At 32.1% G+C, this 12,390-nt stretch overlaps 1 protein-coding gene across 2 annotated transcripts in view; it reads right to left on the bottom strand.

The window, feature by feature from the left end:
* Positions 1–2,884: 2,884 nt before the first annotated feature.
* CDC73 (cell division cycle 73) overlaps positions 2,885–12,390 on the bottom strand; it is a 109,004-nt gene continuing 99,498 nt past the window's right edge. Inside the window, exons 16-17 of one of the 2 annotated variants that reach the window (XM_008685646.2) lie at positions 7,425–7,566; positions 2,885–6,455 (exon numbers count right to left, since the gene is read on the bottom strand). In XM_008685646.2, coding sequence (XP_008683868.1) covers positions 6,419–6,455; positions 7,425–7,566 — 179 coding nt within the window. In that variant the 3' untranslated portion in view covers positions 2,885–6,418. The remainder of the gene's footprint in view (positions 6,456–7,424; positions 7,567–12,390) is intronic. The other variant, XM_040636021.1, reaches the window with a different exon arrangement.

Here is a 12,390-nt window from a genome sequence, read left to right as displayed (position 1 = left end):
TACAATTTTCTTATTGCCATCGACCTGAGTCACCAGCCTGTGGCTATCCTCCCGGCCACCCCTATTCTTGTCATTCTGTTATTTTAACACTCACATGAATAACCGTGGTCTCAGATCTTTGACTCCAAAGAACTCTTCTCCTATCTGTCACTTCCAAGGTCTTGACTTTTCCTCATCAATATCATATCACCTCTGAAATCTTGATTTCAAATATCCCATCCTCTCTTCTCTTTCAGACTTACTTTTAGCTTCATTTTATCACTGAAGTTTTCAGTTCATGGGTCAGCCCCAATTTCATACAATCCACCACCTCCTTTATATCATTTATTTCTTGAAGAGCTTAGATTCCATGTTCTGGTACTATAATCATCACTTGTGAATACCTTCACCTCCCTGGCCTGCTTCTACTTCCATCAAAAGTTGAAAATCAATTTGCTTTCTCTACACCTGCCATCAAGCCACTAAACACTGCTGGAGAAAAATCACAACACAGATTTGCCTAATTTCACTTAAATTTATGTCTAAACAAAGATACATCACTGCCCAAATCCTACTACCATTTTTTCCCATTGAGTTGGAGTTCCCATTTAATTTCTTCTTTCTCCTCAAATTCCTACATCAACTACATTAATGCCCCCCAGTTTATTTCATCATCAGTAACTCTTACACTTCCTTTTTGTACTCAATGATGTATTATGAAATAAAAACACATAACTAAGAATACAAATACTTTAAAACTGTTTTACAGTCAAAATGGCCATAAACATTAGTGATGCCCAATTGAGCTAAAATAATTGAATAAGCCATGAGCAAGCTCATTTGATCTTCCCCAACCATTACACACACCAACCTGATAAAATTTCAAACTATTCCGTTTTAAAGAAAAACATATTTATATTAACAATTTTAAAAAGAGGAATTGATGCTATTACCATATTTACATTTTTAACATGGTAAACTCCATGAATGCAGTTCTTCTCTGAGTATAAATTACCATATTTTATCACAGTGAATGTTGTATAACCCAATGTGTTTCCATTTGGAATTTTTGGTAAATGAAGTACAGTCCAAAAACAAAATATTCAAGTGTGATTAACCGAATCTCTGATTTCTTCTTTCTTATATAGCCTGAGTCCTACTTACATTAGTCATGTAATATAAATCAACATTCTCTGAATGAATGAATTATAAACTATAATTCTGTGACAAAGTAGCTACAAATAATTATGACAGACTCAACAGCACAGCCTTCTCTAGAACTACTTTTTATGTTTTTTATGGTCACTGAAGAAAATTAAGAGGAAGTCCTCCAAGCCACCATAAACACCTGATCATTACACAATTAAATAAAAATGGAAAGTGTTTTAGAAAATGAGAGGGGAAAAAGCTTATTTGGCAATGTGCTGTTATATACTAGCACCTTTGAGCCTTAAAAAAAAAATCCAACAGCATTTACAACTCATGCTGTATCTATTTTAGTTATGTGAATGCTCATCTGCCTAAGAGCAGATGATCAAATGAACAGAAGAGCAGGATAAAATACATATTTAGTGGGCATTTATGAACTGAATAGAAATTAAGTTTGAACAGGGCCCATTAAGCTTTTCATTGAAGAAATTTCGTTGCAAAAAAGTCACACATTATCACTGGCACAACCAATAAGATGATGCTGTTAATGATTTGATTATATGCGGAATACAGTTTGTTTTCAAACTGTAAAATGTTAAAATCAGGGTCCTCAAACTGTAAAGATGATGTAATTTACCAGATACATTCTTAATTCTATTACAACAATAAGGACACAGTAAATTGGACAAACTAAGTTCAGTAGAGCATGTGGCTTGTTACTTTTAGGAAGAACTATGATTCTCTACATTATTTAACTCATTAACAGAAGACTGTAAATGTCCTTATTTCATTAGTTTTCAAAGTGAAAACTTGCATTTGTTTTCAAAACAGAAATACTATGCCTAAAAAATCTCATAAAATCTTTTATGGAAAGACGGTCATCATCCTACTCCCTAATACAGTCTCTGTTTTCTTGGTTGAATGCGATTTTTTGGTTGGAGGGACGAAGAGCAGGGTAGAAGTGGGGGGTGGGAATGTCCCCAAAACTGTTGAAGTACTACAAAATATTTTATTTACAATTAAACTTGAAATTTAAAAATCCACTGAAATGGAGTAAGAATGACTAGAACATTTAATCAGGTCACATGGCCCAAATTTAAGTTCCATTCAAGAACCACTTTGCTTGAGAAATAATAAAAATTGGTGGCTAAATAATCATTTATAGTGCCTACACCATGTAAATGAACTACATTATATATAAAGCACTATAATCAATCTTGGAAGTTAAGTAACTTTTAGTAAACTTAAACTGGATAGAAAGGGAATTCAGTAGCAAACAAAATTCTCAGATACATCATTTACTTAAATTTGATATAGTATCACCCCACTTTTTGAATTTTGGCAATAAAATTTCATTAGCTTTACACATTTAAATGCCATACATTTATAACTCCCAAGATACTCTAATAAACACTACCTAAAATAATACATATAAGCCCAAACAGATCGCTGACTTGAAAGTATTATTGCCTATTATGCATTTACTAAGTATAATTCTTTATACACCTATTATACATTTTCAATTTTTTCTTAATTATTCCAACATATTAATATAGAAACCATGCTGGCACCACAAAACACCCAAATGTGGCAATGGACAGGCCAGAAGATATAGGAGATGGCATCTCAAAATTTCTAATCCAATTCTTAATTTAAGTCAAATTCAGTCATTTGTCCTTTTAAAAAGTTAATTTACTATGGTTAGGGTAATCAGTTGAATATCAAATCCAAATGAATAAAAATTCAGTCAAGTATATTAAGGCTCATGTAATTAAATTTATTTTTCATGTTTTAATTTTGATTAGCTTTTATAATATTTAAAAAACGCCCTGTTGGTCTCAAAAAGTTTTATAAACTAATTGGTTCAACAACTAAGACTCAGATAATCATTATCTGACAAACTGGAACTATTTCTGGCCACATATGTATATCCTATCATCATTTCTATTGTTAATACCAATATAATGGAACTGTTAAATAGTAAGAAATATGGCAACTAAAGACCCCTTCCCCACCCTCCAAAAAAGAATGTATCGCTTTAACTTTGTTAGGAGTCACAAAAATTTTTATTTAGGAAAAATATTTCCTTCAATGTTGTTAATGAATTTTACTTAAATGAATAATTTACTTTTCTGGCAGACCAATTAAAAAGTATGCCTCTTTCCTTTCATAAGCAAACTCTAATTCTGCATGGCAGATAAGAAATTAATACTTTACTTTCTTCTACCTTAAAAATTAATTATGAAATTTTCCTCATTATGAACTAGTTATTTCTATATGGATTGTTGTCATGCTGCTGTTAAAAAAAAAGTTAGTAAAAGATATGGACACATGGGAAACAAATCATAAACTATTATACTAGTTTATAATGAAATATATTAAACATTGTTTAAATATTAAACAGCAAAATACTCCTATATTAAATAAATAAGACTTGAATTTGTCATGTGGAACTATAGGCCAATACCATCAATAAGGGGGATGGTCTAGGGTGAAGGGTGGTCACCAAAAGAAAAAAAAAGCAGGAAAGAAAAAAAAAAGAGAAAAGAAAGGAAGAAGAAAGAAGGAAGAAGGAAGAAGAAAGAAGAGAGAAGAGGAGGAAGGGATATAAGGAGGAGGAAACACAACATTTAATACTGGCATTGTTTTCAATAACAAATTAAATCAGTGATTCTCAATCCTTTCTGAACATGAAATTACCTAGAAAACTTTTGAAAAATACTGATGATCAGGTCTCAGCCCAAATTAAATCAGAATCAGCAATCAGTCAATAGTATATTTAAATGGTCCCCCAAATGATTCTAATGTGCAGTCAGGGTTGAGAGTGACTGACTGAAACCTACAAGCTTCTTAATGTTACCTGACTCAGAAGAGGGTCTTATGATGAAGAAATGGAATTTTCTTTTACCAGTGGGACAAGACAAGGGTGTCTCCAATTAACAGTAACTTACAGGTAAGTCAAGTTTATTAATGTATACCTCATTTCCATTAAAATATCTGTGCATACCTCTTCATTCCTTGTAATTCTGTATTTTCAAACTCCAAGACCTAGTCAAAGTACTTTTTGTAATAAATCAGTCACACTGAAAAGATCAATTCATGCATATAAATTATTTACTGAATGCCTACTATGTGCAAGGCACAGTGACAGGTGCTGCCATAGGACCTGGGAGTCATGAGATAATGATTGGCTGAAAAAAATTGTTTTTGAAATTAAGGGCTATTACATTAATTACCTGGACCTAAATAAGGGACTGAACTACTGAAATAAGAAAAAGAAAATAAGCACATACTAAGGGTCTGATTTTAAAATACACAGTATAGCATATTTGTACTTTTCCTAATGTTCCTTTACAGTATTTCCAGAAGCCTTTGAATATACATAAGGCAAATTCAAGATAGAAAAATAAACCCTGTTTAAAGTAGATGTTCCCAATTTTAACCACACTCTGTAACAAGTAAATTTCATATATGACATAAGTATAAATACTAAAAATCTTCATAGAAAGGTAGTTCTTGTCCACTTGTAGTAGTCTTAACAAGTAATCTTACATTAAAATGTCACAGATCTAGTCCTTGACGATTTCATCATGGAGAAAGTTTATACAATAATTTATTTTGAAAACAGTTTATATGCTGAGAAATTCTAAGGTGAACAAATTTGAGTTCTCTTTTGTTTTCAAGAAGAGAGGATGCAAAGAAAGGAAGAAAGGGGGTAGAATCTGTTCAAACCTTATAAATATCCTAAAATCTAATAATTTAAAATGCTGACTGTTTTTCTTAAGAATCTAGTGAATTCCATATGAATAAATACTTTTCCTATTCACTATTGGTATGGACTTTTGTGGTTATTTTAAAAATAAATAATAAGTGCTTCTCATTTTTATGATAGCATTAAATTTCAAAATGAGGCTAGGTAATGTCAGCATAACATAAGAAGGAGCTAAATGTTTACCAAAAAAAAAAAAAATGTTGATCTAAAGAGATCACTGGGGGGGGGTAGGGGAAAGGGAGAAAAAATGACACAAGATGAATGATTAACAACGATTCTAATGGCAAAAACTCTTTAACGGAGTAGAGGTTCCAAGTTGCTTTTAAGTAATAAAAGGTGAAATTAAGATTCAAGGAAAATGCTCATTCATTTGTACCTTGGATGCAACACTCTAAAGTACAGAAGTAGTAAAATATTTTACTAAGTTAAAATATAGGTTTTATATTTTATACGATATTGAACACGCACATAAAAATACCAGTGTTTTTATCTTGTTTCTGTTCAGACACTTAATTAAGCAAATGTGTTCTTTGGTGTCTGGGGGAGTTTATCAATATTTAGGGATAATGGAAGATAAGAACTCCAAGATCAACATGCCTAGAAATAGAAGACTCAAAATCCTATGCCATACATATAAAGTAAGAATCAAAGGTGAACTTATGAGAAAAGATAAGAAAGTTAAAGTTACATTGCAGTAGGACTAATACATTTCCTTCCCCCAAACATACTCTGGCTCCCAAAATAAAAAGTACTATAGCCTATCAGGTTTTTAATCTGTGTTCTGAGATTTCTCAAGTGGAAAGATAGCACAGATAGAAATATATCATTCTAAGTTTTAAAATCACCAAAGTCAGTGAAAAGAATGTACATTCATTAAATGTATTCATTTTAAGTAAAGAAGTCTTGAAAAGGCTGAACAATTCAACCAAAGCTGAAGAACTGTTCTTGATTTTTCATTATTCTTTTTTAAATAAAGAATAAGTATAGGTATAGTATACATACAGTTGACATTCTGATTCATTCAAAATAGTCACATCCCTTTGCTAGTTTTGGAAGTTCCAGAGACTAAAATTTAATACCATTCATAACATAGTATTTTCAATAAAAGGAATTATAGAGCAATGAAAAATCAGAAGCAAGATGGCCTAGGGAGCCTTATAACCTCTAAATATACACACATTTATAACCTGTATTTATTTTCTAAAGAAACAAATTTTAAGTAATGCTAATTTAACCAACGGAGAAAAAACTTCTATCAAAATATACAATTTCCATTACAGACTAGAAGGCTAATATTAAAAAAATAGTTGTAAGCCAAAAAGTTTGCTTATATGGATGACAAGCATCATCCCTTTGAAGCATAAAGCATCAAATAAGGTCTTATAAAAGATCGATCCGTGACCTTCTTCATTTGTAAGTTCTTGATAAATTCATAAAGCTTGAGTCTCAGTCTTTAGGTCAAGGTATATCCATGCTTCTTAATCCAGATCTCCAGAAAAAGGGGAAACCAAGTAAAATTCAGAATCTCAAGTGGGATTTATGCTTTACCATGTACCTGAAAAATAATATAACAGGTTATAATGATTACTGGAATTGTAGAATTTTTAGAATATTACATGTAAAAATAAGTTAACATTTTTTTAAACTTAAAATTCAAAAGTGAACAGGATGTTTTGTTTTCTAAAAAACTGGAAACCTGATACTGTACTTTGGAAATACAGAATAAGAATTTCTGAAGCCAGAAGAAACATTCCTCTTGTTAAATTCTATAATCTCAGAGCTTCTGGCTGGAATAATAAATGTTTCTCTTTAATATATTATCAATTATAATCACTGGGTTACCTCAGTCACCTCTGACTTTGGAAAACTCTTAATATTCAGCAAGAGACTTACACCAAGAAAGTGACAGATTTTTAAAGAGCACCTCAACAAGAATAAATTCAGTGGTACTGTGATCATATGCTGTTCTTAAATTTTTCCAATTACAAAACTGATGTTACTATAAAAGGGCTTTAAGAATCCTATTTATAACAGTAATTAAAATTAAAAAAAAAATAAAAAAGTAAAAAAATTCAAAACCTGAATTCCTTTCGCAAGCTACCCAAAACAAATCCAGTCAGTGACCTTTTGATGCAAAACAAAACAAAACAAAACAAAACAAAACAAAACAAAAACTATAGGGATCACTTAATCCAAGCCCCTTGGATAGATAGAAAACAAGGTTCGGAAAGGTCACAGTTCATTAGAGCCAGATCACAAAATCAGAACTAAAATCTAGGTCTTCTGACTCGGAGTTTACTGTTCTTTCTATCCAGGTATACACCCTTTCTCCATCTGTTTCTAAAATCAATATAACAAAGATATTTGTTAATTATCTACTGGAGATCAGCATCAAATCAGACAATGTTGGAAAAGGGGAACTGGGGGATATGTTCACAACTTTAATGAACTTAAAATCTAACTGAGGAGAAAGGAAAATTACTACAATAAAGCAGAAGTAAGTGCATTTTAGGATCAGAATTACCTATCCAATGTTTCCCAGAACCGTAAGAAAACTGGTCTATCCAAATGACGTTTGTGATAGCTGAGTTCTAATACTGTTACATCCCATTTCTGAACGTTTGGATCTAGACGAACTTCATCATATTTGAGATGGAAGGCTTTAACTATATGGGGGGAAATAATATTTTTTATTCAAACTGCAATCAAAATTATAAAAATATTTTACAAAAGAATAAAAATATCCAATACAGACATTAACCAAAAAACTAAACAAAACAAAAAACTTAAAAAAATCAAACTTTCTTCCACCAAATGAAGCTACATTATAACCAAAGTGATTTTTGAAATAGATGATAATAGGCACCGTGGCATCCTCAAAAACATTCAATTCAACAAATATCTACTGAGGGTTTATACATGCCAGCCACTGGGACTGAAATGAGGAATAAGGTAAGATAAAACACATATGGTCTGGTGAAGGCTAAGAAGAAGAAAAAACACCTATTCAAATAAAGTATGATAAAGGTGTAGTATATCACAGAAACATAAAAGAGTATCTTACCCAGACCATGGAATTCAGAAAAGGCTTACATAGGTAATGAACTCTAATCTAAGATCTAAAGGTTGAGTAAGAATTAGCCAAACACAGAACAAAAGTGACCCAGTTAGCCAAGAACATCCTCAAAGAGAAAATGGTTTCCTCTAGGAACTAAAGAAATTTAATGGATCTGCATCATACAAAGTAATGTAAAAAAAATGAGTAAAAGGTAAGATCATAGATTCAGAACAATGTTGGCCATGAAGGCCATATTTTGGACTTTTATCTAAGAGATAGGGAGAATCACTGCAAAATGGTTAGCAGTGACTTACTGATACAATTTAGTAATCTAGAGAAGAGATTTGCTCAAATTGGGAGAAGATACATGCCTGGCAAGAGATTCAAGAAATAATTAGGGAGTAAGAACTAAAGGAACTTGGTAAGGAATGATGAAAAGGGAAAAAGAAAAATTTGGAAAGCCTCATGAGAAGGCTACCTAGAAGTAGATAATTAAATGATATAAAAAGTGAGTCCAGCAGAGATCCATAAGAGGATTTCAGGAAGACGGGACAACTGGTAAAAAAGATTCTGAAATGAAAGAAAGCTTGGCATACTCTATAAACAAGTAGAACTTCTTTTGTAGGCAATGTCCTATATGTAGAATTTGGCTATGGTATAAAAAATATGAATTTATTCCAAATACGATAGTAAGCCACTAGAAAGTTTAGAGTAAGAAGGTGCAATTATCTGGTTTTCATTTTTAACAGTTAATTCAGGGTGTTGGGCAAATAAAAGACTTTAGGGCAAAACCTCCCAAGTAGCGTATATTGCAAAAGGTTAACAAATGGACCATAAAGTATTACTTTCAATCTTTCTCTCTCCCTGATCATCCAGTTGAATCATCCTGGCTAGTTTATTTTGCAATCAGTTTACCATCAGTGAAGTTTTTGTTTTACATGTAAGATGTTTAGCTTTTCTTTCAATTTACTTTTTTTTCTAACATACAAGATATAATTGTTATTATCATCATCATCTAGTATTAGAGGGCTCTGAAGAGAAAAATGATTGACTTTGTTAATTTTTTTGATAGCTACTTTATGTATCGTTCCACACTGCTTGTTGGCCTACTGGCTTTCGATGCTAACAATGAACTGAAGTATAATTCTTTTTTGTTAAAGAAGATTTTATTTATTTATCTGACAGAGAAATCACAAGTAGGCAGAGCGGCAGGCAGAAGGAGAGGGGGAAGCCGACTCCCCACTAAGAAGAGAGGCCAATGTGGGGCTTGATCCCAGGACTCTGGGATCATGACCTGAGCTGAAGGCAGATGCTTACCTGACTGAGCCACCCAGGTGCCCCCAAAGTATACTTCTTAATGGAAATTCAAAATGAATCATTTGTGCCCACAAAGAAACATATAAACATTACTTCTGAATTACTATGCTTTTATATAATTAAAGGTCCCCTCATCAGATAATTATTCATTTTGAATTTAAGTCAATTTAATAAATTTAAACTGAATCATTAAAATGGCTATATATTATAGCTTCAGAAAACCCATTTTCAAAATATTTATATGTATAAAATTTTTTTTTAATTTTTTAATTAAATGAAGTCAACATTTCAGTACTTCCTATTTTCCTTACTACATGTTTCACTTTTCTAAATATGATGTGTTTTAAAAAATAGTTATCTATTTATCTATCTAGTTATCTATCTATCTGTTTATTTAGAGAAAAGGGGTGGAGGGGCAGAGGGAAAAAATCTCAAGCAGACTCCCCGCTGAGTGAGGAGCTTGACACAGGGCTCAATTCCAGGACTCGGGGAAAATGACCTGAGCCAAAGGCAGACTCTTAACCAACTAAACCACCCAGTGCCCCTCATTCTTAAAAATGTATTAGTTATATTTTTTAAAAAATGATTTATCTAAAGCTCTAAAAGCCGACAGTCCGACTCCTTAATTTCAATAGATTTAGTTCATATAGTATTTATTTTTCCACCAGAATAGACAACTTTTAAAATTTAAGGTGAAACATGAGAGTCCAAAAAGTTTAAATCACAAATGAGAAAGCATAAGGTTTCTCTATCATACAAAATATTTTATTAGCATGAAGGAATGGTAGCAAGCAAACTTACACCGAGACATTACTATAGAACATCTTTCTTATTCAGACAAAGACTTTTAGTTTTTAATCCTCAGCAAAAAATAGAACAAATGAAGTTCTTTTATAAGAAAGCCAGTCATCTATCTGGTAGCACAATGAATACTAAAGCAAAATACTTCATACAATTCAGAACTGTTCATTTTTTGCAAACTGCACGAATCTCGTCGACATTATTTTACAGGAACAAAGAAGTAAAAAAAAAAAAGGCAATGCTCTTGCATAATATTTAGTAGGTACAATGATGGCATGTCAGATGACAGAGAGGCAACATAATATAGATTACTCATGAAAAAAATTTTCTTAATGGTAACTAGAAATTTTATACAAATCAATACTTAATATCTTCTCTAAAATTTTGTATTCTATTTGCAATATGAAGAAAATATAAGTTTTTACCAGGGCCCATACAGACGCTCCTAAATACCTTCCTTCAGTTTTTCCCCATGCTATATAGATGTTACTATTTTCTATGTGTGTCATAGGGGAAAGGGTGAAAATCTAGAAAAAGCAGAGTAAAAAGCAAGGAGACAAACTAAGAGCTAAGAGATAATATATGCCTAAATTTCTGGCTTAGGCAAATTACAAAAGAAAACTAACTGAGAAAAAGAAACAGTCTGGGAATGAAGGAGAGTACAAGACAATCAATTCCATTTGGAACAGGTTGAGTATGATGTACCAACAGGACCTCACAGAGGAGTTATCTCGTAATTAGTGAAAGATATAGACCCAGAATATAAAGCTAGAGACTTAGAATAAGGGAAGGGTTATAGATGGTAATTGAAAGCTATCAGATCTCCTTCAGAGAGTTATCTAAAATAAAGAAGAAGAGAAACAAGACATACACACGTAGCTGAAAGCCAGAGGAAAAGTAGCTAGGGAATCTCAGAAGGAGTAACAAGCCCTTGGAAAAGAACGCTTTTGAAGAGAATCAAATTCTGATAAGGAGGTCAAAAGTATCTAATATTTGGGTCACTGGTAAGTTTGGTGAGAATAGTTTAGTGAGGAGCAGGGGAGACAAAGAGCAAAATGAGAACTGAATAGAAAATGAGTTAGAGACAATTCAAAAGTTTCGTAAAAGGAAAAAGGAGCTAGAGTTGAGGTCAAGAGAAAGGGTTTTAAGATGGAAGGGGCAAGAGTACTTTCATTTTAAATGCTGACAGAAAGGATTCATTAAAGAAGAAAGATTGAAAAGAAAGAATAATTTATGGAAGAAAATCATAATTGGTAACTGTATAAAAAAGTCTCTTCTTATCTAAATTTCAGAAGACTAACAATCTGAACAATTACAACATCATTACATTCTGAATGAAATTTAGGCAGCATTTACATCTTGAAGACATTATAATCTTTTTTTTTTGTTGTTACAACACTGTTCAAAAAGGCAAGCAAGCAGGTAAAACATTTGTGTTCATGGACATTTTACTTTCATTAAAATTCCCCATTCTCTATCTTTAACTTTCTATTTATCAACCCTGTGCATTATTCAAGTTTCAGATATAACATAAAAATCTATCATAATATTAGTAATAGCAGAATCATTGTCTAAAATGAATGAAAGTAGAGGAGAATAAATGATTAAAACTTCCAAGCATGGGCAGTTTCCGTCTTGGAAGAATGGTGGTAACCACTAGCAAAGCTGAGGTTGTTTAAAAAAAAAAAAAAAAAAAAAAAAAAAAAAAAAAGGCTGGATTTTGCAGTAGCACAATCTACATTAATAATAACTGAAGTTGTCATTTCTAATAAACATACTTGTTTCATACGAATGCTTTTTAAAGAACACTTTTACTACGGTTACAAACTTAATTGGGTACCTGAATTAAACAATTGGAATATCTCTACTGCAAAACCAGACTAAATTAATCTACATTTAGTGTATCTATCTATACCAATATACCAAAAGATATAAGCCACATGAAATATTCATTTAACAGATATCTACTGAATGCTTCCCCTATGCCAGGCACTCTTCTGTGATGACAACTCAAGGGTAAACAAGGCAGAAAAGGCTCCTCCCACCAAGGAACTTGGCCTTAGAGCCAGGGAAGACTTAAAATAAAGATATAAATAATATCAAACAGTAAGTACTATCATGAAAATAAAAGAGCTTAAAGAGTAACTGGAAGGAAGTAATGGCTATTTCCAGGTCGGCCAGAGAAGGAATCTTTAAAGGAGAGAATACTTGAACTTAGACTTGAATGAAAACAAAAAGCCGAACATGCTACAATCATTCCAGACAATGGAAATAGCTGGTAAAAGTCATATGGTACTTTAAGTTCTAGCTACAC

The sequence above is a fragment of the Ursus maritimus genome, unplaced genomic scaffold (assembly GCF_017311325.1).
Source record: "Ursus maritimus isolate PB19 unplaced genomic scaffold, ASM1731132v1 scaffold_2, whole genome shotgun sequence".
Taxonomy (NCBI): Eukaryota; Metazoa; Chordata; class Mammalia; order Carnivora; family Ursidae; genus Ursus; species Ursus maritimus.
Note: the sequence above shows the minus strand (reverse complement) of the source record. Positions and strands in the feature narration are given on the sequence as shown.